The sequence below is a fragment of the Pungitius pungitius genome, chromosome 8 (genome assembly GCF_949316345.1).
Source record: "Pungitius pungitius chromosome 8, fPunPun2.1, whole genome shotgun sequence".
NCBI lineage: Eukaryota > Metazoa > Chordata > Actinopteri > Perciformes > Gasterosteidae > Pungitius > Pungitius pungitius.
In genome coordinates, this window is record NC_084907.1 from 20,139,037 (window position 1) to 20,166,787 (window position 27,751).

The 27,751-nt window shown below is 46.3% G+C and overlaps 2 protein-coding genes across 5 annotated transcripts in view; one reads left to right on the forward strand and one right to left on the reverse strand.

The window, feature by feature from the left end:
- megf6b (multiple EGF-like-domains 6b) overlaps positions 1 to 16,416 on the forward strand; it is a 42,761-nt gene extending 26,345 nt beyond the window's left edge. The window contains exons 6-38 of the mRNA XM_037490209.2: positions 843 to 965; positions 2,941 to 3,066; positions 3,681 to 3,803; positions 4,456 to 4,575; positions 4,669 to 4,806; positions 5,112 to 5,234; positions 5,467 to 5,589; positions 6,085 to 6,255; positions 6,699 to 6,830; positions 6,936 to 7,064; positions 7,170 to 7,298; positions 7,397 to 7,531; positions 7,762 to 7,896; positions 7,987 to 8,112; positions 8,185 to 8,316; positions 8,666 to 8,794; positions 8,906 to 9,037; positions 9,369 to 9,497; positions 9,709 to 9,837; positions 10,093 to 10,221; positions 10,306 to 10,434; positions 11,216 to 11,344; positions 11,518 to 11,646; positions 11,777 to 11,905; positions 12,023 to 12,154; positions 12,254 to 12,382; positions 12,477 to 12,605; positions 13,272 to 13,400; positions 13,522 to 13,650; positions 14,208 to 14,336; positions 14,419 to 14,547; positions 15,428 to 15,556; positions 15,738 to 16,416. Of these exons, the coding sequence (XP_037346106.2) occupies positions 843 to 965; positions 2,941 to 3,066; positions 3,681 to 3,803; positions 4,456 to 4,575; positions 4,669 to 4,806; positions 5,112 to 5,234; positions 5,467 to 5,589; positions 6,085 to 6,255; positions 6,699 to 6,830; positions 6,936 to 7,064; positions 7,170 to 7,298; positions 7,397 to 7,531; positions 7,762 to 7,896; positions 7,987 to 8,112; positions 8,185 to 8,316; positions 8,666 to 8,794; positions 8,906 to 9,037; positions 9,369 to 9,497; positions 9,709 to 9,837; positions 10,093 to 10,221; positions 10,306 to 10,434; positions 11,216 to 11,344; positions 11,518 to 11,646; positions 11,777 to 11,905; positions 12,023 to 12,154; positions 12,254 to 12,382; positions 12,477 to 12,605; positions 13,272 to 13,400; positions 13,522 to 13,650; positions 14,208 to 14,336; positions 14,419 to 14,547; positions 15,428 to 15,556; positions 15,738 to 15,799 (4,226 nt within the window). The 3' untranslated portion in view covers positions 15,800 to 16,416. The remainder of the gene's footprint in view (positions 1 to 842; positions 966 to 2,940; positions 3,067 to 3,680; positions 3,804 to 4,455; positions 4,576 to 4,668; positions 4,807 to 5,111; positions 5,235 to 5,466; positions 5,590 to 6,084; positions 6,256 to 6,698; positions 6,831 to 6,935; positions 7,065 to 7,169; positions 7,299 to 7,396; positions 7,532 to 7,761; positions 7,897 to 7,986; positions 8,113 to 8,184; positions 8,317 to 8,665; positions 8,795 to 8,905; positions 9,038 to 9,368; positions 9,498 to 9,708; positions 9,838 to 10,092; positions 10,222 to 10,305; positions 10,435 to 11,215; positions 11,345 to 11,517; positions 11,647 to 11,776; positions 11,906 to 12,022; positions 12,155 to 12,253; positions 12,383 to 12,476; positions 12,606 to 13,271; positions 13,401 to 13,521; positions 13,651 to 14,207; positions 14,337 to 14,418; positions 14,548 to 15,427; positions 15,557 to 15,737) is intronic.
- Positions 16,417 to 16,496: 80 nt separating this feature from the next.
- kcnab2a (potassium voltage-gated channel subfamily A regulatory beta subunit 2a) overlaps positions 16,497 to 27,751 on the reverse strand; it is a 58,090-nt gene continuing 46,835 nt past the window's right edge. For all 4 annotated transcript variants that reach the window (XM_037490211.2, XM_062563801.1, XM_037490212.2 and 1 more), the window contains 10 exons: positions 25,556 to 25,600; positions 24,957 to 25,001; positions 24,750 to 24,793; positions 24,537 to 24,623; positions 23,057 to 23,142; positions 22,784 to 22,904; positions 22,484 to 22,578; positions 21,396 to 21,516; positions 20,090 to 20,178; positions 16,497 to 19,484 (listed from right to left, as the gene is read on the reverse strand). In XM_037490211.2, the coding sequence (XP_037346108.1) occupies positions 19,395 to 19,484; positions 20,090 to 20,178; positions 21,396 to 21,516; positions 22,484 to 22,578; positions 22,784 to 22,904; positions 23,057 to 23,142; positions 24,537 to 24,623; positions 24,750 to 24,793; positions 24,957 to 25,001; positions 25,556 to 25,600 (823 nt within the window). In that variant the 3' untranslated portion in view covers positions 16,497 to 19,394. The remainder of the gene's footprint in view (positions 19,485 to 20,089; positions 20,179 to 21,395; positions 21,517 to 22,483; positions 22,579 to 22,783; positions 22,905 to 23,056; positions 23,143 to 24,536; positions 24,624 to 24,749; positions 24,794 to 24,956; positions 25,002 to 25,555; positions 25,601 to 27,751) is intronic.

A 27,751-nucleotide genomic window follows, 5' to 3' on the forward strand; every position in this document is an offset into this window, starting at 1 on the left:
GCTCTTTACTGGAACTTCTGGAAATAGTTTGTAGCTGAAATGAGTTTCCTGGAGTTGAGTGCATTGAACATTTAATAGTCTTTTATGATGTACTTTGGCTGTTGTCAAACACAGCAGCCAAAGTCACTTTAAATGTGTTCTATCACATTTTTATCAGCCAGCAACATTTCCGGTAGCTCGTCACTGGCCTGGAGGCGAGGCGGGTTACACTTCACGTCCTAATTCCCCCAATAACCGTGGCAGCAGAGAGGGTTGTTAGAAGAAGTCCAAACACATTAGTACTTTATGAATCGTGGGGGGTCTGCCGTGGAACTCGGAAAACAATGTATTAGTCTTTGACCCCGACGATGGGACATGTGGAGGAACCCCGTCTAGTTTTCATTTTAAACCCGGTCACATGGAAGCGGTAACGTTTCCCTCGCCGCCACTTTCCCAGACGCGGCCTTTTATTTGTTTATAATCTCAAGGCACGGCGGAGAGGAACGTGTATGTTTTGCATCCTCTTGATTTAAGCTTCCATATGTTCGCCGCACCCAAGGGACTGACAAGAAGCAAAGGAATTTCAATTTAGGTTTAAATGTTCAGTAGTTGTTTCCACATGGGAGGATTTGTTTGTTTGAGCTGCATTGCACCAGCACAATACTTTCCCTTCCCATTCATCATCTCCTTCCCTAAAACCTGCGTTACATTCCTCCTCCAGCTTGGCAGCTCATCTGGCCATTATTCTTGGGACCATTTTTTTTTTTTCTCATAAGAGGATTTAGTCAAATTGCACTAATTTATCTCCATTCTCTCTCTCTCTCTCTCTCTCTCTCTCTCTCCCCTTCTGTCTTCCGTAAAAGATATTGATGAGTGCCAGGTACATAATGGAGGCTGCCAGCACAGATGTGTGAACACCAGGGGCTCGTATTACTGCGAGTGCCACCCAGGCTCTCGCTTGCACGTGGACGGCCGCACCTGCCTGGGTAAGCACATTTGTTCGCATACTATCCCTCTTTTAATCAGAGTGTTATGGCCTGAAAAGTTTTCCCCCCTTTGTATCGTGGTCCCATTTGTTTAAAACTCGCACGAACAATGAATCACTCTCTCGGAGGAGCAAGTCTTTACTTGGTGTTATTTTATTTGTTATTATATCGTTGAGGTTTAGCCAAATAGGCTTTATTTAGATGGGCAATTACTCACGTAAACCACATTCATCATGTGGCGGGAGATGACCCCTTTGATTCTGACAAAAGCTCCATTGTGAGGTGATTCAAATCACAGTCGGTGCGGTTTGCATCCCTTCATGAAAAATAAATTCCTGTGAGTGAATCACACTTTGAAAACATTTGTATAAGGCTCAAACTACTGTTTTCATAATGTATTTGTCTCCTGTCGTCTCTATTGATTGTTAATTGTCTGATAGAATGTGATGCAGTTTTTATTTTTTTTTTACAATTTTCTTAAGTGCATGGTGTTAAACCATTAAATTGCTTATTCCGTTCCTCCCAACAATAGATGAGTCATGCGTCCTTGCAAACGATTCCCCACCTATACATCACATAGTTTCACTTCACATCATGAAACAAAGCACCAGAACTATTGAGAGAGAATAGAGAAAAACGGGGTTGATTGATCAGCTCAGTTGGCTGTGGTTTCCGTCTCTCCTTCTGCTCGAGTGTTATTCCAACACTCTCACAAGCTTCACATAAATCTGCTTGTTATCCCGTCATTCTTGACCTCCGCTGAGTTCACGCGGTACCTGTTTGTTGTTTTTGACTTGCCAGATACATCAGAAATGGATTTCTTTAGGAATAGCTGACTGAGAAAAAGAGTATAAACCTGGCGCCGCTTTGTGCAGTCAGGAATGTATACAAGTGTCCTGACATTCAGAGTGGAACTCATTATGCGTTTCTTGGCTTCGTGATGCAAAGTGGCTTCACTTGTCTCATAGAGCACACACCGGTGCTGTCCCTGCGAGGCCCTTTTGCGACAGCTGTTGCATGAAAAAAATGACTTATTGCATCATTAATGATGGCGCACATCTGGACGGAGTCCCAGGTGAAACTTCTCAGTGAGACTGCTTATTCTTTGCTAACAGTCGAGTGCAGAAGGCTTAACGTGTCCATGGTCACAAATAGATTAAGTGCAAAAATCACCTCTGGAATCCTACTGGGAATGAAAGTAAAAGGTTTGCACCACAACAGGATCACTGGATAAATGAGACGAATGACAGCACGTACCCGTCGGGAGCATAGAGTCATGGGTGAACAAAGAAGAGCAGATGTCCTCAAATCAATTAAATCCAATCCAACGTCTGCTTGTCTTATTCAGCTCTTGATCCCAGACACTCAGCGTGTGGAGGAATAATATTTGAGCTGGAAAACTCCCTGCAGGTTGACGTGTGCTTGTGACGGATGAATCTTGACTCCCGCCTTTCGAGTGTATGTATATATATATATATATATATATACATATATATAAATAAAAAGCTAACCGGCTTTGAGAGCGGCCGGCTGTTGGACCTCTCGGGGGCGGGGGGGAGGGGGGGTCCAGTGCAGGTTGACTGACGGCGTTTCGTCTGCTGCTGCAGAAAAAACAGAGACGCAGACGGAGGGAAGATGATTGAGCCGGTTTCTGCCCCCGATCTCATCAGTGGACAGAGGTCGTGTCTCTGTGATTTTTGGCTCCTCTGCCGGGGGATGAGTCTTTTGTGGCTTAGCGCAAAGCAATTCTCTGAGGTGCATCGTTGATTGTAGGAATGTCAGCACAGTGGTCACGACCTCTGAGAAACACCCCTGTGGATGTGCCACTACAGTCAAATCCAAAGTCAGAGAAAGTTATATACAACAGCTTTTTGGGATTCACGGGCACTTAATTTATTTACTGCAAAGATGGTGGATTGTCTCCTGGCCTTTTGTCACGCTTCTGATTTTCTTTCTTTCTTTTTGTTTTGCTCAGCTGTTCATTCGTGTGCCATCAGCAATGGAGGATGCGAACACCACTGTGTGCAGCAGTCCGCCGTTCATTACCGCTGTCGCTGCAGGGCCAACCACGTGCTGGTCGAGGATGGCAAGCATTGTAAACGTGAGTTAAACGTAACACACATTAACTCATGGCACACAACAAATAAGATGAGCAATATGTTGATTATGACTGATTATAGGTAAAAGAAATCTGAGCACTCTGCAAGGCTTTGTGGGCGTGATGCTGAAGACTTAATCATAACATGGAAAACATGTTTTCTAAGAGGTAGTTTAACTATCAGAGATATGTGTGTGAATCACAGTAGTCTCCCTCATGGTTTTTGTTTTCATGAAATTAGTATTTTGATGTCTTTGCTGATTTTATACTCTCTGATCTCCAAGCCTTTCTAGTTGAGTACAGCTCTCTGGGGGTTGGAAATTATAGATTTATGCATTTTAAAGTACTGTCTCAGATGGTTTTACTTTGTAATTGTTGGTTAAGAACGCCTTGCTCTAATGTTGAGCTGAGCTGAAGGTTCTCAATCCAGATGCCGGACAGGCTTACACATGTTAAACAACCGTAACTGCAGGCGGACAGGACAACAAAGGGACGAGGTGGAGGTGTGAAGTAGCAGTGTGCATTCAAAGCACTGGAAGTGAACCCCGCTCGACCGACATTGTCATTATTCGTACCCATGAATGTTTTTGTTGTTGTTGTTGTTGTTGCTGCTGCAGTGCAGAATCCCTGTGCAGATCACAACGGGGGCTGTGTGCATGAGTGTCGGGCTGATGGTGGCAGAGCTCACTGTGACTGTAAAGCTGGTTTCACCTTGGCAGAAGACGGGAAAACGTGCGAAGGTAAATTCACCAACCGCAACAATTGATGTCATTATGATGGTTATTTATGCATCTCTGAGTCAATCAATCAAAGAAAATATAAAACAATATTGCCACATCGGGTAGCTGCTCTGGTGCTTTTGATCTTCTCGTTTTTCTCAGCCGAGAAAGTTCAGCCAGTCGACGTGCAGTTCAAACTTGATCAGTTTCTCCTCCACGTTAACTCGAAAGTTTGAAGATTGGAAGTAGCAGAGAAATTGAAAAAAAAAAATAGTTTTTTTCCCAGTTCACATGGAAATGTCTGTCTGCTGTAGAAGTTTCTGGCACAACTTCAACTTTCAAGGTGCATGATGAAAGGAAAAAGTCTGCAGAGGTTAAAGCTCCAAGGAAAACATCTAATATGCTGAAACATGCTGGTCCCACGCTACAGTTTGCTTACAAAGACCGTCTTCATACAACGGAAAACTCCACAAAAGATCCCTTTCATTAAGCTTAAAATCTGGTACTGCGTTTTTTTCAAAGAAGACGACAAATTTGAAGTCAATGTTTCCGCTGTGAACACGGAGTTCAAAGTTTGTCAAAGATGTTGTTTAAATGCAAAACCTGGATTTACAGTTTAACCTGTACGCAACAGTATTCCTCCGTTTTTGTTTGAAACACTATTTTGTCACAGACATCGACGAGTGTGAAAAAGAGGCCGACTGCGCTCACGGCTGCCGCAACACGCCGGGCTCTTACGCCTGTGTGTGCAACGCCGCCTATGAGCTGGGATCGGATGGGAAACATTGTTACAGTAGGATTGAACTCGTGCAACGTGCAACAACTAAATACAAGGTTTTAGCGCGTGTTACGGTGTTGATGCCATGTCACTTTGACCTCGTTTAAGGAATCGAGATGGAGATCGTGAACAGCTGCGAGAAGAACAACGGAGGCTGTTCACACCACTGCCAACACTCCACCAGCGGGCCGGTTTGCTCCTGTAACCACGGTTACAGGCTCGACGACGACCTCAAAACATGTGCTGGTACGAAGCTGTACTTGCAGTGATTTAAAAAAAAAATATATATATATATATATACAATAAAAGGCGTACCTGTAAAATCCACGTGTTCCCGGCAGAAGCCGGAAAGCAAATTAAACGGGGATCTAGTCCTGAGATGAAGGACAATTATAAGATATGTAGGACTTTGATCTATTACACCAAAATGCTCTCTCGGCCCCGAGGGTTGAAAACCTGTTCACGGTTTACACAGATTTTGTCCGATCAGGTGAGCGTCTGATTGCAGGCAGCTCCTGGTTTTAGTGTCCCCTGCTTGTCGTGTTTGGCAGACGTCGACGAGTGCGGCGAGCGGAGCTCCTGCTGTGAGCAGGACTGCACCGACTACCCCGGGGGTTACGAATGTTACTGCTCAGCGGGGTACAGACTCGGCTCCGACGGATGTAGCTGTGATGGTACGTGTGACCCTTGGCAGGCGGAATGCGCGAGGCGCTCGCACTTATTTACGAGACCGAACGTTACCTGCGTTGAATTTGGTTCCAGAATCCAAAGAGGCGTTTTAATGTTGCCTCTGTTTGTTTTTAGGTCCAACACGTAAAGGGAGTCCTGCTCATTTAAGAATTGCTTTGGCTTCCCTCGAGTGGCAGAATTGTAACTTTGAGTCTGTGTGTCGTCTGTGTCGTTTAGACGTAGACGAGTGTCTGGCGTCTAATGGCGGGTGCGATCACACGTGCCAGAACGGCGCCGGTTTCTTTCAGTGTTTCTGCCGCCGGGGTTTCCGTCTGGACGAGGACCGCCAGTCCTGCATCCGTAAGTGTCAACATTTGAGGAGTCTTTATTGTTTACCACCAACGCTTTTCCAAACCCAAATGACATGTCTCGCCCATCTGAAGGTAATAGGGACTGTGTACCATTTAAAGGCTAAGGAGGTGAGGCAGTAGGGTAATATGACGCCTTGTCAGTGTGCAGTCAGGCTGCATCTCTATCAGACCTCCATTGTTGGACCCAGAAGAACAAGACGCAGATGTTACATGCCTGAAATAATAAAACTGAAAGTGAGGTTTTGTAGTAATAATTTATACAACATTGATGCTGCTTGCTAATGAAAGGGGAGACAGAGTGGGAACAGCAGGATAAGCTGCAGTTAAAGTATTATTTCAATCACTGCTCCTCTATTCTCAAATTCTTATTTGGCACTCGCTTGACGTAATATCAAATCTAAATAAAAGGTCTAATCAAAGACGACAAAAACCAAATGGCATACACATGTACGTAAGGGAGTGTGTACCAAACGTTTCCCTGCAGCATTACAAGACGCGATCGAGGCCCTGTCCAGCGGAGCTGCCATCGAGTTGCCCCTCGTTCGACCCCTGGTCACCTCGATGCAGGACTACAACCAGCAGCTGGAGCGCTACGACGACTACGAGGACGACGACGGGGAGCTGAGGGCCGAGAGCAACCTGGCAGAGAAGTTCGGTGAGTCCCCTCGAAGCCGTTATCGCCGCTCGTTGTCATTAAGGGCAACCTGTATCTGATTACCCGACTCGCGGGGGGCGAAGCGGTCTGACGGACCCGTTTACTACTGCGAGCAGGAACAGAGCCCACGCTGCGGGTTAATTGCTGCGCCTCGTGCTCCCAGACTGTCTGTACACGCTGTAATACCACAGGTTTTTTGGGGGGTAGGAATGCTGAGGCTTATATGTCCTGGCAGCCCGTGACAGGAGGTCCAAGGCTTGGACTCGTTTGACACTGCAGAACATTTTATATATATATATAATTTAACTGTGATTGAAAAGTTGTCCGTTCAAACAGAAACATTGATTGTATGCTAAAAATAGATCACGTCAATCGCCAACTGCACTGTGATGACTCCAGTGGGGGTGTAGTGTGCACGTTGTTCACGGCCTTGTTGTTCCCAGTGTGTTTGGACGATACCTTCGGCGGTGACTGCAGTTTGACGTGCGACGACTGTTCTAATGGAGGAAAATGTAACGCGTGGAAAACTGGCTGCGACTGTCCCGACGGATGGACCGGCGTCGTCTGCAACCAGAGTGAGGAGCGCTCCGACACCCCCCCCCCCCCCCCCCCCCGCGTCCACGGTTCCGACCCGAGTCACGCAGTCACGGAGCCCCTTTTCTCGTGTGTCCTTTTCACAGCGTGCCCCGAGGGATATTTTGGTAAAAACTGCTCCTTCACCAGTGAGTGTAAGAACGGCGCCACGTGCGATCCGGTCACGGGGGGCTGCCGGTGCCCCCCCGGGGTCAGTGGAGACTTGTGTCAGGACGGTGAGTTATCCGCTGCGTCCCCCGAGAACAAACTTCTCCCCCAACACCACGGGATCCAGGTGCGCGCTTGCGACGAGCTGTTTTTTTTTCTCTGTGTGTGTGCAGGCTGTCCCAAGGGCTTCTATGGGAAGCAGTGCAATAAGAAGTGCAACTGTGCCAATAACGGGCGCTGCCACCGGACCTACGGCGCCTGCCTGTGTGATCCCGGGCTCTACGGACGCTTCTGCCACCTCCGTAAATCCCACCGCCCCAGCAGCGATTCGCACACCCCGCACCCCTTTTTGAATTCCACACAATCACAGTCATCTTCTCCTCGTTTATTGTCCCCTCAGCTTGTCCAAAGTGGACCTTCGGCCCCGGCTGCTCTGACGAGTGTCAATGTGTCCAGCGGAACACGCTACAGTGTCACCGCCGCCACGGCGCGTGCGAATGTAAATCGGGTTACCGGGGCGACACCTGCGAGGAAGGTGAGCACACAGTGACCGTACCCCCATGCATGCTGCGGGGGTTACTTTCTGCTCTCTGGTCCCACTACTGTTCAAACACAGCATGCATGGATGCACGTATGATGGATGTTGTTTTTAAGAAAAGCGTGGTCAAATGTGCTTTCTGATATGCTCTGTAAAGGGATCATTAAGCCCCTTATTTCAAGAACAGGAGGATCATCTCCATTCCGTCCGCTCTGTCCCGTCTCCAGAATGCAGCCCGGGAACCTACGGAGCCGGTTGCGGGAAAAAGTGCTCTTGTCCACCAGGAGTGTCATGTGATCACGTCACTGGAGACTGCCAACGGAAATGCCCTCCCGGCCGTCACGGAGAACACTGTGATCAGGGTAGGTGACCGGACAGAGGCCCAGTGTCCACCCGGCTGCGTTTGCCCCCCCCCCCCCCATGCTGACTCCTGCGTGTGTCCCCCGCGTCAGACTGTCCGGTGGGGAGGTTCGGGGAAGGCTGCGTCCACGCCTGTGACTGCTCAGGCTCCCCGTGTGACCGAGTGCGGGGACGATGCGAGTGTCCGGCGGGGACGGCAGGAAAGCGCTGCGAGAAGCGTGAGTGCAGGAAGGACTAAACGCTGCAATGTGGTGAAATTGGTGAAAGCAGGAATCTTCTTCTTTTCACAGTGTGCCCCGATGGTTTTTGGGGCTCAGGCTGCGCGGGAACCTGCCCCGCCTGTGAGAACGGCGGCGTGTGCGACAAACGCAGCGGGTCGTGTGACTGCCCTTCGGGCTTCGTGGGCAGATTGTGCCAGAGCTGTGAGTATCGTTGTGGTTTCCACGCCGCGACGCGTTCAGCGGTCCACCGGCTGAGCGGAATGGCAGCACGGTGAAAGTGGAAATCTCTCAGCGGTGCACCTTGGACATGAAATAGGAAAAAGAAAGTTGGCTAAAACTCTCCAGCCAGTCGAAAATACAACTCTGGATATAATTCACTGGGAAGAACAAATAGAATTAATTTCAAACAACCACTGGATCTGAAAGCCTCCTTTTAGTTGTTGAGTCGTGGGAACTCGCTGTGCTCACACTCTATCCGCCGAAATGTTTCTTCTACTCGATTTACTCTCGATGATTTCAAAATTCATGTTTTTGTATTTTCCTTGCGCAGCATGCCCGAGCGGACGCTTCGGCCGCGCTTGCCAAATGAAGTGTGTGTGTGAGAATAACGCTCGCTGCGATCCGGTGGCCGGCCGGTGCACGTGCGCTCCTGGCTGGACGGGACACGACTGCAGGAAAGGTAGCGGCGCTAGAAGCCATTCGTAAAACCCCCCCCCCCCCTTTCTTTTTGTTCTTCTTTTTTTTTTTTCTTCTCATGCGTGACACTCACACGTGACCTTCTGTGTGGCAGGCTGTGACGCGGGGCATTGGGGGGGAGACTGCGCGGAAACGTGCGACTGCAGGAACGGGGACGGCAGCTGTGACGCCGTGACGGGGCGGTGCGACTGTGAGGCTGGTTACACCGGAGACCGCTGCCACCAGAGTATGTACTCAAATCCCTGCCCCTTTGTCAAGGTTTCAGTCTGAAAGGAGGATTTTTAGGTCTGAAATATCTTTATTAAAGTGAGAGAGTGAAGGGTGTTTTGGCTTTTTCAGATGGAAAACATGAAACTGTGTCATTCATTCAGTTCATTCAGTTTGATTATCAATTTAACATCCTGAATAATTACAAACCGGTACTTATTTTGTATTGTTGAATTGTGTCATTTTAAAAGCAAACCTTTTCTAAAACATGACGTTGGCTACAAAGTGTAGAACCACAGATCCCTCGTCTCTCTGTCTGAGGTGTCTGTGTGTGTTTGATATTTCCTCAGAGTGCCCTGCAGGGATGTTCGGTCTCGGTTGTCGGCGTCGGTGTCAATGTGACAACAACGCGTTGTGCGACCATGTGAGCGGCGCCTGCACCTGCCAGGTGGGATGGACTGGAACCTTCTGTGAAAAGCGTAAGCGCCTCTCCCCCCCCCACAAAGCTGAATACACCACATCTCTTGGATATGTATGCTGTGTATGCCAGTAACGGGTCGACTTCACGTGTGTGTGTGTGTGTGTGTGTGTGTGTGTGTGTGTGTGTGTGTGTGTGTGTGTGTGTGTGTGTGTGTGTGTGTGTGTGTGTGTGTGTGTGTGTGTGTGTGTGTGTGTGTGTGCGTCTTACAGCTTGTCCTCAGGGTTTCTACGGACTGGACTGCCAGGAGAAATGTTCCTGTCTAAACGGAGCGAGCTGCGACCACTTCAGCGGAGTTTGTTCCTGTCGTGCCGGCTGGATCGGTCCCTCCTGCGCCCTGAGTGAGTCGCGGAGTCAACCCGGTGCCGGCGTCGCTCCAGTGTCACGCCATCAAGGCCACATTCACAGTTAGACAAAAAAACTCGCTCCGGGTCTCCAGTTGTTTGGAGGAAACCCGGTTCAGCAGCACATGAGAAAGCAGCGCCTCGGCGCTCCCCATGCTTCGCCCCGTATCGCTTACCGCACGCTGGAATTTCCACTTTTGATCAGCGAAGTTCACCACGGGGTTGTGATATTGTTTGTCCCTCTGCTGGCAGCGTGCCCAACCGGGTTCTATGGGGAAGGATGTAACCAAACCTGTAGCTGCCGCAACGATGGCATCTGCCACCCGGCCAGCGGGCAGTGTGTGTGCACACCCGGCTGGACCGGACCCAACTGCACAGAAGGTGCGTGAATGCAACATTGCGTTGGGTTCATCTTCTATTCTGGGTAAATAAGAGTGAACTCTTGTGTTATGTTCCCCCCCCCAGAATGCCCTCCAGGGTTTTATGGAGGAGGCTGTCACCAGCGCTGCCTGTGTCAGAATGGAGCCACCTGTAACAAGAGCACTGGGACGTGTTTGTGTGCCAGCGGATGGATGGGCGCGGCCTGCGAACTCGGTGAGAGTCACGGATGATGTGAGATGAATCATCCTCGCCTTTATTACCAATGAGATCTCATTTGTGTACATTTGGATTCTATTTAAAATAACAAACTCAGCGCGAGAAACAGGCGATGACTAGACGGGTTGTGAACAGGCCCAAAAGGTCAAAGCAGAAGTTGAGTCTGTTTTAGAGCAGCTATTGTTTTCACTTCCAAGTAAGTCTGGCTAACCGGGAGAAATGTTTAAAACACGTGAGGCTTCGAGCTTGTTTTTAGCAACATAAAAGACCTCGTACAAGGTTCTCGTACGTCCTCGGGGGCCAAACCCGACGGACAGAGAACACGCATACAAACTCATTTATGAAGATTTCTTAATAATAATCTGATCCTTTATCTTCATGGATACTCGAGTCTGTTCTACAAAGTTTTTTTTTTTTTTTGAAGAACAGCATCACCCAGTTTGTTTCTGGAGCTTGTGAACCGGGTCTCTGGTGTGAGAATCTGTGCCGACCCGGCGATGACATTCCAGCTCGCTCTCCGTCTGAGCTCCATATCACACACACCATCCTCCCCCTGTGCCTGTTTTAACCCCCCCCCCCGCCCCCTTCATGCTCAGGCGGACCTCAGATCTCGGTCGCTGGAATGCTTCTAAACTCGGCGGCTACTAACTTGATTTCCCCACTCGATACTATAAACACGTGGAGGTTCACACCACGATGTCTCGCTTTTGTTACTCTTTCTGGCCTCACGTGTGTGTGTGTGTGTGTGTGTGTGTGTCTGTGCTGTATGTTTACACAGAGTGTGTGGCGGGCCGGTTCGGCAGGGACTGCCAGCAGCGGTGTGAATGTGAGAACGGCGGCCAGTGCGACGCGCTGACCGGACGCTGCAGCTGCAGCGGCGGCTGGGCCGGGGAGCGCTGTGAGAGAGGTGCGTCTCCGCTGAGTCGGCCGAGCAGAGAGAACTAATGAAACCCACGGAAACGTTGATCTTGTGGGAACTGCTGCGCGGTGTGAACCCTGGCAATTTTGTGCATTTTATGTTGTTGTTGTTGTTGTTGTCGTCGTCCATTTTAACCTCTGATTTGCACCGTCTTGGCTCAGCGTGCGACGCGGGCCTGTTCGGCGCCGGCTGTGAGGAGCGATGTCGGTGTGTGCACGGGGACTCGTGCCACCACGTCACCGGAGCGTGTCGGTGTCCACCAGGCTGGAGGGGGCGGCTCTGCGATAAAGGTGCAAACCGCCTCTGCTGGACCACAGATTGTCCTTTAGATTTTTAGCTTTTGCATTTGGATGAAGTTGAATGTGCAGAGTGTCTTAACCACATTCCAACTCCACACATCTCGTATTGTTTGGATATCAGCATGTTTACCAGGTACGTACGGAGAGGGTTGCGTGCACCGCTGCAGCTGTGCTCAGGGCACGTCCTGCCACCACGTCTCTGGAGACTGCGGCTGTCCTCCGGGATTCAAAGGAAACGGCTGCGAGCAGAGTAAGTGCTGCAGGGTCCTCTTCTGCCTCAAGGCCTTTTGAGAAATTAAGAAGCGTTTTGCAGGTTTTATTAAGTGATCTCCATCAAACTGTACTGTTAAACCTGTCCCTCTCCCAGCTTGTCTTCCAGGAACATTTGGACAGAACTGTAATCAGGTTTGCCGGTGCTCAGAGACAAACCAGCTCTGCCACCCGGTGTCCGGGTTATGCTACTGCGCTCCAGGTTTCCACGGCCGCAGATGTGACCAAAGTACAGAAAATAGTGCATTCATACCCCGTAGACCCATCAGAGCGAGACAGAGGCCTTCTAAAAGTGCTGATTCTCTGACGTTTTACTCTTTATTTTCAGTTTGTAGAGAGGGTCGTTACGGTCTAAACTGTGAGAGCGAGTGTCGGTGTGAGAATGGAGGGAGGTGTCTTCCTGCCACTGGAGCCTGTGAGTGTCCAGCGGGTTTTATAGGAGCGAGCTGCAACATCAGTGAGTCCATCTAAAACGTGGTATTGGTGGTGGTAGTACGACATGGTTAGCATGAGCTGACGAGTATCCGGTGTGTGTGTCTCCGCGGTGACAGCGTGTCCCGCAGGGCGGTACGGAGTGGACTGTGCTCGGGTGGAGCTGTGCGGAGACGGTGCCCGGAACGACCCGGTCACCGGTCGCTGTGAGTGCCTCCCGGGTCGAAGAGGAAAGGACTGTGCACACGGTCAGTACGCTGGATTGGGTTTGATCATCACACACACACACACACACACACACACACACACACACACACAGGAAACAACCTAGTCCACTATCAAAGTGTGAGGGTTCCAAACCGCTGATCACCGGGGGAACTCTTCTGTGACTTGTGCCAATGTTCGGATCGAAGGAATTTAAATGTTGACGTTCACAAGAATTCTAATGAGGAACCAAAACCACAAATTCAGCATCACAACCTCAAAACAGCATCTGACCCGATGCGCTTTAGGAATGGCTTCAATCATCAATCATTAGTATTATTTGCAGTTTTAAAGAACGCCTTGAATGTAAATTGTGAACCAACCTTAAATGCCCGCTGACATATGGAACCTTGTTTTATCTCTCATCTATTTACCTCAGAGTGTGTGGAAACTTTAATTTTTTTAAAGATGTGATATCGTCTCTCTGTGGGTTTTGGGTCATTTGGACTATAAAGGTTGTGCGATATTGTGTCTGTATCAGGCCGGCTAATGGTTCCTTCTTAAGGATAGCAACTCCTAGTAGTTAGTTTACAGACAGCAGCAGGGCACAGTTTATACAACAAAAACTACATTTTTTTTCATGTATTTTAGTTTCAATAATGCCAGAATTATTTCTACAGTTTAATTCTAAGAGTTTTTTTCCGACTTAGGTTGCCTACCAGGCTGGTTTGGGGCGGACTGCGTGGAGCGCTGTAACTGCAGCAATGGGGGGGTGTGCGACTCTGTGACCGGGGGCTGTACGTGCCGTCTGGGTTGGACCGGTTCACACTGCAATAAAGGTGACTTTTACATTGCGTCTCTCACTGCAGTCAAAAGTATTCTTTGGCCTGCCTCTGCTCATTAGTGCACATGTAATCAGTCATGAGGTAGATCTTTCTGTTGCGTTCGATTGTCTTACAGAGTGTCCTGTGGGCAGATTTGGTGCCGACTGTCAGCTGAAATGTAACTGTCAAAATAACAGCACTTGTGACAGAGTGACGGGGACGTGTCACTGTGGTCCAGGATACTATGGACAGCTGTGTGAACACGGTGAGAGTTCAACTGATTAACACACACACACACACACACACAGAAATAAGGCTCCTAAATTACACCTAGATTTTGTAGCCAAAACAAAATAAGCTATTTATATTTGACCCTTTTTATTTGGAAGCACAAGGCTTAGCGATAACAGTTTAACACATGGTTGGATTTGATATTTTCACAGAATGTAACTTTTTTTGACAAATTTAGATTATTTCTGACTTATCCCTTTAAAGAAATACATCTAATGTCAAAGATGGTAATGATCTGTTAATTTGCCTGTAACCATGTTGGCTTTCATTTCACATTTATGAAGTAACATTAAATAGAAATACTACCTCATAATGACCGGAGTACAGTACTCCAGTAAATGCTTGGATACCCAGCCATGTCTTAGACATCCTTTTTTTCTTCTAGGACAAACACAAAACTAAAGCATCCTGACCGACACATTTAACTAAAGCTTCTACTCTTGAGGTGTCAAAATTCACCTCTGGGATTCATACACAATCATTAATCCAAACCACGAAGATGGGCTTTAATTCCTGTGTCCTGGTCTGCAGCCTGCCCCCCCGGGCTCCACGGCCCGCTGTGCCAGCTGCAGTGCGACTGCACGAACGGAGCGTCCTGCCACCCGGCGTCGGGCGCCTGCGTTTGTCCTCCAGGGTTCCACGGAGCTCGCTGCCACAGGGGTCAGTCCCATCGCCGCTGATTGCCACGATTTCGGTCCTCTCTGAGCCAAATGTGTGTAAAGTCTCCCCACTCCCCTCTCAGTGTGTGAACAGGGTACCTTCGGTCATGGTTGTGCTAAGGTGTGTGACTGTGAGGAAGACTCCCCATGTGACCCCGTGAGAGGAAGATGCCTTTGCTCCTCGGGGAGGACTGGACCCAAATGTGACATTGGTAATCTTTTCTTAGAGGATGAGCTCATTGCAACGTTCAGACCAGTGTGTCTAAAATGAGATCTTAATTAAGCCATTTCACTCCTCATTAAGTCATTCCTCTTATTTGGTAAGAAAAAACAAGACTTAGTACTGTATATGTCAGTATTTTAAATAGGACAAACCAAAATATAACTCCAGTATTTTATAAAATTAATTAATTCAAAAAGTCCGGAGAAATTCCGTAGGATAAATAATGGCTGAATCAAGACATGAAAAAGTTGCATTTCCAATTTACTCTTGAAGTATGAAAATCAGATCACGGTTGAGTCAATAATCGGTCATATTTTTCTTTGACAAACATAAAATATTTTTTAGTCAAGTACAGTTTGGAAAAAGTGTCATCAAAAAGTCAAAGGCCTTGAAAAAAAATCATTTCCTGTTACGTTGAAGAAAGTCATTTAAAAAAAAGAATAATGAATGTACATCATAAATGAGTCGTATGCAAAATAATCTGAATTAAAGAAAACTAATATATTAAAGTCTATATGTAAAATAATTTCCATATAGGTTTCCAATTCATGGCCCTCGCTTTAATGTTTTTTGCCAGGCATATATAATATATATAAATATAGATTTCCTGAACACTATTGCAGACGCATTTGGGGACCTAATTGCTGAAACTTAAATCGGAAGCCTTTTTGCCAATAGGTGGCTCTATTGCATCATCTCTGCTCCGCTTTGTGTCCTTGGATGTCTCTGACAACAGGTCCCTCTTTGTAGTTGCTGCAATGTGGACAGGCGCCGGGCTAATTTTCCCGAGATGTCGAACGATGGCTTCAGAACCACAAGAACCTCTGTGTCGTTGTGTCACACTTTGTCCATCTGTGTTTTCGTGGCAGAGTGCAGAGAGAACCGTTTCGGGCCCGACTGCGCAGAGACCTGCCAGTGTGGCAACGGGTCGCAGTGCGACCGGCGCAACGGCCGCTGCAGCTGCCCGCACAGCTGGATCGGCCTCTCCTGTCAAGAAGGTACGGAAATGACGACTCATCGTGACCGACCTGCCCCCCCGGTGCGTTAGTTCACTGCATCAGCACATCCACGTGGACCCATGAATCAAAACACAACATTTATGCTGACTTAAGAAATAAATAACCAGTTCTAGTGCTGACACAGCCTGCGTTGTCTTTTGTTGTGATCGTGTGTGTCCAGGTGGACCTCCACGCAGCACTGAGAGCAGGAGAGGAGACTCGCAGCAGGAGAACTCGTTGTAGCACCGACGACGAGCCGAGAGTCTCCAACCGGGGCGGATTAGCCACATTTTACTCAAAAGAGTGAAAGATTGTGACAGGAAGTTGCAGCAGGTGGGCCAAACGTGGAAATAGACTCTAATGAGAAGTGCGATTTGCGTGTTTGGACCCGAGCTGGACGACGCTTTTCTTGTGTCCTTTGAACCGTCACAGTGCAACTTCGTCAGCTTCTCTGTGGAGATGGATCATTGAAGCTTTTAGTCTTCAGGGCGACTACGTGTGCAGCGTCAGGAGGACGTGGTCACTGCACTTTTGGTATTTTGCATTTAAAAATGTCGTCCTTGAAAGACCTTTTGCAGGTATTGTGTATAAAATCTCTAATTTTGTTAGGAAAAATGCTGGATATGATGCAACCTGTTTCTGAATCCATATCAGTCGTATTCATTTGTTTTTTAAATTGTTTTAAAGTACTACCTTCAGTCAAATGGTGCTTTAATGAAGTGCAAAAAAAGTACTTAATGCCTTGATTGACAGCTGGACTATACATGTATTTGCAACTTCTTGAAGGGTAAGTCTTTAGTCTTTTATGTTTTTCCTTGAATCGATTTGTGTATAAATTGCTTCATATTTATATTTCTCACTGTTGTACACAATTGAATATAGCACAAAACTGAAATGTGTTCTTTTTGTTCACACACAAACGCAAGAGACAGATGAAAGGTTAGTTTACCATTCTTATTTTATCATTGAAGATCAAAGCTGTACATCCAGTCTAAATCCAAGCACAGTGCAGATAGCAACGCCTGCAAGAAAACTAAAAGAAAAGGCAGAGGTGATCACAACCAAAAAATATATACAAAGGTAAACTATGTACAGGAAAGACTACCTACATCTTCTTCAGAACCGTTGCATTCACTTCAGAGCATTTCTCATAAATGCAAACACAACACAAAGAAATTGCTTCTTTTTGCCGGTCTTAAAATCGATACAAACACTGATAGGAAAAATGCAGCATGATGAAAAAAATCAAGACTTCTTTTAACTGCAATAAAGGCTAAAACGTAAAAATATATTCTCTGTATAACCTAGAACCTTCTGTAAAATAAGCTCTATCCACCTGTGGGTCTGTTTTCATTTCTGAACTAGTTATTACAACGTTAGAACAGCAAGTGGGATCTCTCAAAGCATGACTTAATACATTGAGTTATTTCTACAATGTGCAGAAACCTTTTAACACCATAAAGATCTTTGTTGGGCAGGTCGGCAAAGTGTGAAATAACCGATGATTAAACAAAACGCACAGCAATCCCATTCAAAGGGCAACTTTGACATATTTAGGAAAATCTATTTGCTTTCTTCGCTAAGAGATTAAAAAGATTGACAACGCGCAGTTTTACACGGAAAACAGCTAGCATTACTCTGTGCTCAGTCTGCCTGAAGCACCTCTGAAGCTCTCCACTGCACACGGTGCAGCTCGTTTGTTTCTTCTGCACCAGAACTTTAATTTGCTGTTTTAATGGGGGAAATGAAAATAGACTTTCACCACCATAGTTTTTTTTATGAATTAAACAAACAAGATAAAACACTTAGTTACTCAGAGGAGCCAGAATCCATCCAGTCTGTATGCCAAGCTTCATCCCATTTACCATTTTCCCATTTGACAGATAATTGTATCAATCATTTTTTAATATGAATATTTAGCGAGAAAGCAAAAAGGTGCTTTTGCTAAAATGCCGAACAAAGTCCCAGACGACCTCCCCAATCCCTGCAGATGAAAACAATAAGACAAGAAATCCACAGACTAACTTACCTAAATCTTTTTTCTCTTCTGAGGAAAAAAGACGACACAGCAAATCCAACTCATACAGGGATCAACTATTACAACAGGATCAATACACAAAATCACCTGCTGCCGTTAAGCAGACCTCATCCACACTGTAACGTTCCCTTTGATTTAACATCTCACTCATGTCACCATTTGCACTAATGACAGTTTCTTAATGTATGTTTATTTTCCGTAAAGAATCAATATTTGATCAGCTGTTAGTAAAGATTTTAAGGACCTACACATGTTAGTAAGCAGGGTAGCATCATCTTACCTAACCCATTGGTACTAGTCTGGGTAAAAAGGGGCCCATGCTTAGAGGATGTATCGCATGCGATCCACTTGTGCTTTAAATCACAGCAAGACGCCGCCCAAAGGAGAAAGAATGATGTCGGGCTGCGTCAAATTCTGCAGTCATTTTGATACGTCTCAGGTTGTATGTCGCCTGAAACAAACCTTACCGGTCCTAAAGCAAGTAGCTGTACTTATGCATTCTGTATATGAAGGGCGTTTTTGTTATCTAGTATGACGGTGTAAAGATACATATATATATATGGAATAAAGTCCATATCATAGATAGATAACAAGCTGGATAGCACATGCGCTAAGATGACTTCTATAATATTGCAGGAGGTGAGAGTGAAACACTTGGGTGTGTCTTCAAAGATCTTTGGCTCAAGCCACGCTAAAATGTCACTGGTCCTGCCCAGTGTCCACACACACACACACACACACACAAGAAAGACAGATGAGGAAATGCAACCTCCTGACCACGTGCACGCCAAAAAACCACTAAAACCACCGGCCGCTGCTACCAACAGATTAACTGGAGACTCCTCCTCCTCGCAACCAATGCTCCTCCCAGTATTCACTGCGGACACGAGACCAGTCGGTAAATAAGGCAGAAACACTCTAAAACGGGATCAAGGAGAGGTTCACATGATACGATCACTTCCTGCACAGCGAACCCTCGGGTCTAAAGGGGGGGGGGGGGGGGGGGGGTCAGAGGTCGGGCCACTCAGTGACGTACCACACTGCGTTTGATTTGACGCGACTGCAGCTCCCATCGAAGAGATTAGCCACCTCTCTTTGTTCCTGACTAGTTGCCATGACACGTCGTCCTGCGGACTGCCCCCCCCCCACCCCCCCTCACAAACTACCCACCAACACCACACGGACAATACTAAAGTGCAGATTGTTGACGCCTACGACGAGGCTCGTACACCGGCAACGTCCACAACATGAAACAATAGGTCCTTCAGAGAAACCTCGACGTACAGTACACAGTGTTTTGTAAACGGAACATCGAGGAACGACTGTGGCGAATGAGTAGTTCATATTGTCGTACAATATAACCTAATCTTCCTTTTAGTTGCATTCAGTTTTAGAAAAAAAGGCAAAAAATTAATGAAAATCTGACTGCCTAGCAAGCATGTGCTTATTTTTTTTTTTTAAAGATAATTTTCTCTATGGTTTTAAAATACGTTCAGCTGAATTGAATGTATAACTTATTTTAAGTATGAGCGCATATCCCTCACCTCTTACATGTTTTGTTCCTTTTCTGCAGAGTTGACTGTATTCCCCCGCCCCCCCTTCCCCCCCCACTCACCCCACCCCTATCCTTATCTTACCCCTGTAACTCTAAATGAGGTGCCCTGGGTGCCCCTGGTGTGGCCGGACTCATGCGCCAGGGTCTCACTCAGTAAAAGCTCAAGCAAACAGAGGATCAGACAAAGGGAAGGGGGGGGGGGGGGGGCGCCGCAGGCTGCAGGCCGGGCGCAGCCCTGCCGCGCGTTAGGAGCGGTAGTCTTTTTTACTGTACGGCTTGTTCCCCAGGATGCTGTCCACCTCGTGTGTGATGGACGATGACAGTTTTGGAAGAACCTGTGACAGGAGAGAGATGGAAGTGGTGAATGGCTTTTAATAAGAACACTATTATTTTGACTGTAATTTCCATTAGACAAAACAAAAGATGTTAAAAAATAAGAATAAAGTGGACTGAGTGGCCCAGTAAATTAAAACTGCCCTTAAGAAAGGTGAGCATAGCCTTTCAAATGTGCTCAGGGAGAGGAGACATATGGTGCGTGTGCATATCTAGTGTACACACACGGGAGGACACTCAAAGCATCAGAAGAGAATAGCGTATGCTCTTCACCGCCGGCGAGACATAATGCAAGCAAAGGACGGAAACCCCCACCGGTCTAAAAAAAACCTTTAAAAGGGTGCATCTTATCGGGAGAGGAAGAAATAGCCGTGAGCCCGTCTCCGATCCACTTGGCAAACGAGAATCCGCTGACCTTATTAACTCCGTACAGTAAAGCACCCAAGCGTTCAGGCGCAAACTGCCCAGGGGGCCGAGCAGTGCCCCCCCGACAGGAAGCTGCTGTTACAGATTGCGAGGCACGAACGTGGAACTTCTGAAACGGGTCGGTTCACTCGGACACGAAAAACAAACACAAGTACACAACACACTGGTTCGGTGGCCTCACCTGTATCGCTCCTATGTTCTCCATCAACTGGTCGGTGTTGGACGCCCCTAAGAGGACTGAGCTCACCCCCTCGTTCCGTAGGCACCACGCTGCAGGAGACCAGTAAACAGCAATGACACCCCCCACCACGAGTATGCACACACTCACACACACACACAAACACGTCGATCAGTGCAACATTTCCTGTCTGCAAATTATGAGTGTGAACATACAAATAATTCTCCACTAGGAGTAAAACTGTTTAGATCACAGATGTATTATCAGCTAAATAAGGTCACAGAATTCTGACACAAAAAACTAACTTTGTTAGTTGCGCAACTTTAAAAGCTAGCTGTCTTATGCAATACGACTACATGCTTTTGGGACGCTTGCTCGTAGATTGCAGCATAAAAGGGATAAGAATAGGTAGCTGAAAAAATAGTGTGATTATAATTTTACACAGATCTTCTACCAATGTGGCCTTCCAATGGTTTGACGCAGGCACAGACCTTCCCTCAGGCCACAGCAGCTACTTGTTCTGTCCTCACATCCAACACCTGCTCCGGCAGCACCAGGGCTCCGTATAAAGCCGGAGGCGGGAAGGAGTCCGTCATTGTTTTTATTCAATACAAGAGTGCCATAGTGATGTATAGGACTACATGATGGACATAAATCTTCTCTGCTGCCTTCAGGAGCTCCGGGAGGATGTATGGTAATTGGGAGAGAGGAGTGTGCCCACCTAATGGGCCGTGAAACCTAAGCTGTGACGGTGCATCGCTCTGAGCCCGAAAGATCCCTGAGAAAGGAGAGGGAGTCCCGGGTTTATTTGCCCGCATCGCTAACATCTGACACTTTAACAGCCTTCGCAAGAGTGTACTTCTTTAGGGTTTGCACATTGTCACTTTCCTGCCCAGCACTGAGTCGATATCAGCGTATGTCTGGGATGCTATTTGAATGCTGACACTGGAAACCATGAAATACGTGTTTACAACACAGGATTATACAAAGATCTACTGTCAACACACGGCATCCCCTGTGTTGATATTACATCACTCCCACATCCGTTTTTCAATGTTTATACTTTGATTTGATGAATTGAGGCCATTTTTAGAAGAGTCTTTCTTGCTCTTTTGTCTTGTTACCTACTTTTTTTCCCCCTCCCTAACCACTTTTTACAAACTACACAAACAAAACGAACACACACGGAACAACACAACAATTCAAACCGGAGAGCCGCCAGGGTGATGTTGTTGACCTCGGGGCGTCCGAGGCAGAGGGACGGACAGACAGACAGAAAGAGAGAGAGCAGCAGAGTGCGTCTGCGTACCGATGGCGAGTTGGGGCAGAGTGCAGCCCAGCCGCTCCGCGATCGCCTGCAGCTCTTTCAACTTCGCCTGCTGACGCCGGCCCTCCTCGCTCAAGATCTTGTCCTTCAACCACTGGTAACCCTGTCGAAAACACAGCACACCTGCTCAAAAACGCAGCCCTGCTCACACGCCGCTGCGCCCGCAGCGCCCGTGTCACCAGGGCTCGTTTTTAAACACGTCTCCTGCGGTCTACGCCTCAGCCGGGGAAACACGCCGGAGCTACGCCTACTGAAATACAAAGCTTTTGGTTCATCATGATCATAACAAACATCAAAGGTCAAATCTCGAGTTAAACTGACTGCTATTAAGATTTACTTGAAGTATATCTGTTTGTTCTCAGCTAAGTGAAAACAGGATTTTTTTTTTTTTTTACAAAATACCATTTTATTCTAGTGCTGTTATTAGAAAATGAGAAACCAGTCACAACAATCAAAGAGCCAAAGGACCACAAACATCCACAAATAACACTGAAGTCACCAAAGATACGGCACAACACCAAAACACCAAACTACTTCCCTCTCTAATCGAAAGTCACTGATACACGATCCACAACATGCCACTCCACCACACACAGTGACCACACAAGTCAGGTGTCAGCTTCTGTGTTACGCAGAGAGTTGTATGTGAAAATTCCATGTGTTTATTCAAAGGAAATATCCCACTGTGTTTGTTACTGCTCAGTGAATTAAATCAACAAAATTAATGTTCTGTCTAGTTCAATTATGTGTAAAGGAAAACAAAATACTTCTATAAATCCAAACTAAATATAAGCAAGTTATTTGCTTTGCTCTGTGTTTGTATCGTGTGCGCTCATGTGTGTGCACTAATTTGCGTTACGCTGACACCAGCTGGAAAACACTGTGGAACAACAAAGCTCGGGAAGAGGTGCACAGTGCATGACGCCGACCATGGCACGAAAACACACAGATATGAGAGGTGTGCATGAAGTTACGGAACCTGGAAGACATTAACACACACAAATAAACAAACAAACCAGCAACTAGTTGGGAGACACCAGCACAGAAACCAGAAAGCACGTTGCGACTACCTTCAGAGAGGCCCGGGAGTAGGGAGGCACCCTGCCGTCGTATTTTCCTGAGATGATACCGCAGGCCAGTGGGGACCACGTCATGGCCCCCACACCTGAGAGAGGAATCACTTTCTCGTTAAGCTGTACTTACTTACAACATTAGGTTATCGCTGTGCAAGTTGAAATCTTGGCCTTCAAAAATAATTCAATGACAATTTAAATTAAACACTCTGCCTAGTTTATCCTCTATGATACAGTCAAGTGGCAGCTGCAGACTGAGTAGATCTCAATCAAAGCCACATATCCATCACTGCTCACCTATCTTATGGAAGAGCTCCGGTAGCTGCACCTCCACCTTCTCTCGCTGGAACATGTGGTACTCGGCCTGCTCGCAGATGGGAGGAATCTGGTTGAATTGTCTCGCCACCGAGTATGCTTCCTAAAGGGGATGAAAGGTGATGAAACAAAACACTAGGCTCATATAAAGTAGTACATGTCATCAGAGAAATGCAGTATCAGGTCAGTTTAGTTTGTTTTAAAAACCCTATGAATGGTGAAAGGTGAGATATATACATATATGTGTCTCATCACCATTATCTCCATCGGGCTCCAGCGGGATGTTCCCCAGTACATGGCCATGCCTTGGTTTATCACATGGGTCATTGCTCGAACCGTTTCTGCAAGTAAAAACACACAAAAACAGTTCACAATGCTATCAATGCTGAAGAGGCAGTGTTGTGTTCACATAATTATATATTGTCTGCTGTTTTCCATTCTCTATAAAGTCCGAGAGATGTGTATTATTAAAGGTGACGTATTTGGAATCCTTTGCAGTCCAAAACTCTGATTCAGGAGAGTACTGGGAAGGCTGATTTCATTAATCAGAATGATTCAGACTGAAGAGTGTGACATCTATTCATGACAAGGCACACTTGAATGACATTAATATAGAAATCCAGCAAGATTATGTCTCATATTCAAAATGCTACAGGGGAAAAACCTGAGAGGAGCCAAATGGAATAAATAAGAGATGACAGGCATCTTCACAACGTTCGCACACTGGACACAACTTATGAAGCAGAAGGTTGAAAAGTGGTTTGATTCTCCGAAATGAAAAATGTAGAACCCTTAGATTTCATTTTACAGACACATATGACTCCTGCGTGAAAGTGAGTGAAATCCTACACTACCCAGCTTTAATTTTTCATAGGTCAAAGTGATACTAGAAGAGAGACACTAGGCATGTCTGATAACGATCAGGCGTGTCCCAGACAAGATCAGGAGCACCAGAGCGTAATGAAACAGGTGCATGTGGACCATCAATCATCCTCCGTCTCTTCACCTCGAGTGTCCTTTCTGAAGAGTCTCTCTGACAGCCAAATCAGCCTCCCGCTCATCAAGTGGCCGTTTGGCTTTAGAGGGTTTCTCTGTAAACCGACAGAACCCCGAGTCACCAGTTCCTCATTCTGCACACTGGCCAGCTATCAGCAGAGTAAAAAACACACCAGATGTTCCAACTACGGTTTTGTGCGCATAAACTCAACGCTGTCCATGTGTACTCCGTGCGGTCTTAGCAAAAGAAAACGCCTCGACGTTTGCATAAAACAACACCAGCTAATTTGTACTAACGAGACACTAAAGTGTAGTGAAAGAGCCGAGAGCAGTGAAGCATCAAACTGAAGGCAGGAAGATGACCTCGGACCGAACTCTGTAACCCAAAGGGGGGGGGGGGGGGGGGGGGGGAAGCACGACTCCGCAGCAGACGCACACCGAGAGACCAGCTGAGCCCACACACAGTCAGCGCTCTGCCATTTAAAAAGGTCTCCAGCATCAGTGTGCATCCTCATCCTAACTGTGGAGGTGGAAGCACCGGGACAACATGCAGCGTTTAAAAATAGATATTTTAGATTCAAGAGGTTTGTACATCCGAGTATTGGCATTGCAGTAGTCATAGAGACAGAAAAGAGGGAGGGGGAGGTTATGTGCAATACAACAAAACATAAGGAAAGGATGGTTGAGTGTGTGTGAGGGAGAAAAAACGAAGAAACAACAATAGTAGCAGTATGATTACCTTCCATAGGCGTATTTGGGTCTGGTCTGTTCGCAAAGACCACATCCACGTAGTCTAACTGCAGTCTTTCTAGAGAAGCTTTTAAACCTAGAAATAAGCACCAGTTAATGCAGTATATATATATATATATATATATATATATATATATATATATATATATATATTTAATAAACAGAGGAATTCTCCATCTGTTCATTGTAATAGTCTTTTTACCTTCTATAATGTGTTTTCGAGATAAACCTCTTTCAGTCTCCGCTCTGAAAAAAAATATAAAGTAAAATAAAAGTCGGATTAATCATTTTTTGTTGAATGTACCTGACAACCAATCAGTTGAGATGACACATTACCAAGAACAGCAAAAAGAAAAACTATCCAGGTCGTTTCTCGTTTGAGTCAGAAAAGCAGCCACAAGAAACTTACTTTCCACCCCAGAAGATCTTTGTTGTTATCACCAGAGTTGAACGTCTGGAAATAGAAAAGGAAAACACATCTGTCCCAACATCTGCCAAACGCAGAGAACTAAAATAACCTCATAAATAGGAGCTGGTGAGATCTCCACGCAAACCGTATGCTACGCTTTTAACAGCTGGGATGAAAAGCCCCGACGCCCCCTTTGGGCAGTCGTGTCTTTCTACATCATCATCTTCTTCTTCTTCAGTGTCACGCGCAACTGCATCCCACGATATGGAATATGGATGAATGTAACGGAACTGGATTGGCGGCGATGAAAAAGTGTTTGTAGGTGTATAACCTGACGGCGCTGAGCAAATGTCAATCCAGGGCCGACAACGTAGACGTTCATGCTTTATTCAGCCTCGTTGGAGGGACACAGGAGTGTGGGGGGGGGGGCGCGGCACGGCAGCCCGCATGAATCTTTTATCTCCCTACCTTACTGTTCCAGTCCACCACACACCGCCTCCCAATATGTGCAAGTAAGGAGATGCCACAAGATTAGGGTTACTGGCTGGGGCGGAAATTAAAGAGGAAAGAACCGAAATCGATAGAAGCGTGCCTCGTACCTCCATCCTTTCTTCTTTATGATGTTCCCCAGCACCACCTCCGCCCTGCAAAGCAGACGGAGAGAACAATACATACAGAGTTAAAATGATAAGAGCATTCACACCTGACTGGGAAAGGATTTTGCATTCAAGTATAGCAGTCTATAGTGTGCTGTATAATTCATAAAGGAGCTGTCGATGGAAAGAGCCACTGTTTAGTAGTGGGGTGTGGACATTACAGCAGAGCCTAGGACCAGCTGTGTTGTGGAGGCCCCACCATGTCACTCATTAGCAGCCAGAGGTGCTAATGAGTGACATTATGACCAACATGGGGCTCATTAGGGCTGGGCAGAGACCCAGCAGCAGGATCTCTCTACAGTCCTCTTACTCTGTATCTCATTAATTACACTCATTTTTCACAATTTCTATTTACACAATTGTATTCACAGATGAAACGATGCAACAACAACAACAACTGCCATTTTTTCGTGGAAAAATATTTAGGCGCCCTGATGGAAAACAATCAGCTGCTCTAATCTATTATGTTTTGTTTTCAAATCTTCAAGGACCCCAACTTTTACACATTCATGAATGTGTATTAGTGTTACGCATTCATGCCATTGGCCAAGCGTCCGATTGGTGTTTGCAGAATTTTTGATTCACTATGTTCTGCTTTTTAGGTGTGAGGATTCTTCTGCTCATCTTTTTTGAGCTAGTAATCAGTAGACTAAGCCACTGAAGTTAATGTTACCTCCGAGGGGGGGGACAAATACTTTGTTTACTTCAGCGGGAACTGACTAAATACATTATGTAACATTAGTGTTTATCTGGAAAGCTTTCCTGACATTGTACAATCCATGTCACTTCCTTAGCCGCAGCACTGCTGATCCCGCCCTGAGGCTGCTGATTAGCTGTTGACTGCAATGGGGTCAGTTTACACTGCTTATCAAAGACATTATTATTGCCCATCTGTCATTTTTTATATTAAATGCATATTATTAATGATCACTTAGGGTGATAAAAAATACTATTTAACTGTTAAACATTGCACACCCTCATCTCCATCCGGTTTCGCTCTGTTTATTTGTGTCCCTCTCATCTCTCTGACAGGATGAGGTATTGAAGGTCGACTCTTTTGTTATGCAAGTCCACACATTTTTCTGTAAATGGAATCTCTTGCCTTTCTACTCCACCTAGCACTCTAGGAGCACTTTACACGACATGTGTACGTACCCACCCACATTCATTCACTAATAGCAAGGGCTGACATGCAAAGTGATGACATGCCCATCTGGATATAAGCATTTACACACAGTACATCGTTGCCAAGGAAACAGATGTTTGGGGAAAAAAGCATGCGTCAACACTATTCAGATCCAGAATAATGGATGCTTCTAAAGGGCCATCTGGGCCAAATTCCATGAGAACTAAATCTTGCATATTTATCCACAGGACATTGTGACACTGAGTCATGTTTTAATAATATTAAACGTTGCAAGTTTTTATATTGTCTCTTTTGTCCATCACGTATTAAAAAATATTGCAGCACAAGTACTACTTCGAGCCTTTTCAGGCGCTGCCGGCTGGACCCACAGCTTTTTAAACATTGAGCACTCAAGCACTTCTGAAAGCAGCAAAGTCTGCATTTGTGTACATAACATTGTGTGTTGCTTTTTCTGAAATGGGAGTAATCTGGGAGCTCAGCCATAAGATACAGTGTGCCTTGAGCAGGTTGACTTTCTTCATTCGTTTGTTAATTAAGTCTTTGTTCAAGCGGCGTGTTGATGTGATGAACTATGACCAAAATAATGTTGCATTATTTACGCATGCATATTTTATCATTACTTTCAGATTTCTCCATAATTATCATATTTGCTTCCAATTCGTCACTGGTGTCAGACATTACTATGCATGTGGCGCAAAAGGCCTAAGCCTGAAAGAAATGCTTTGCTACGATATGTGTTTGCTGATAACAGCAGCTCCACAAGACACACAGCAATTATTTGCTACACATTTGTATTTATATTTTTGAGAAAAGGATACGCTGGTTGAGAAGCACAATCTATACGTGTTTGTGCTAAATGTTTGTTTGTGGGCTGACAGTTTCTCCGTTTTAAAAAAGGGCCACAGCCAGAAGACGCACGGCAGACAAACAGCCACCTGCGACGCGATGTGCATGAGCGGAAAGACGAGCGTGAGCGAAGCCCACGGACCTCA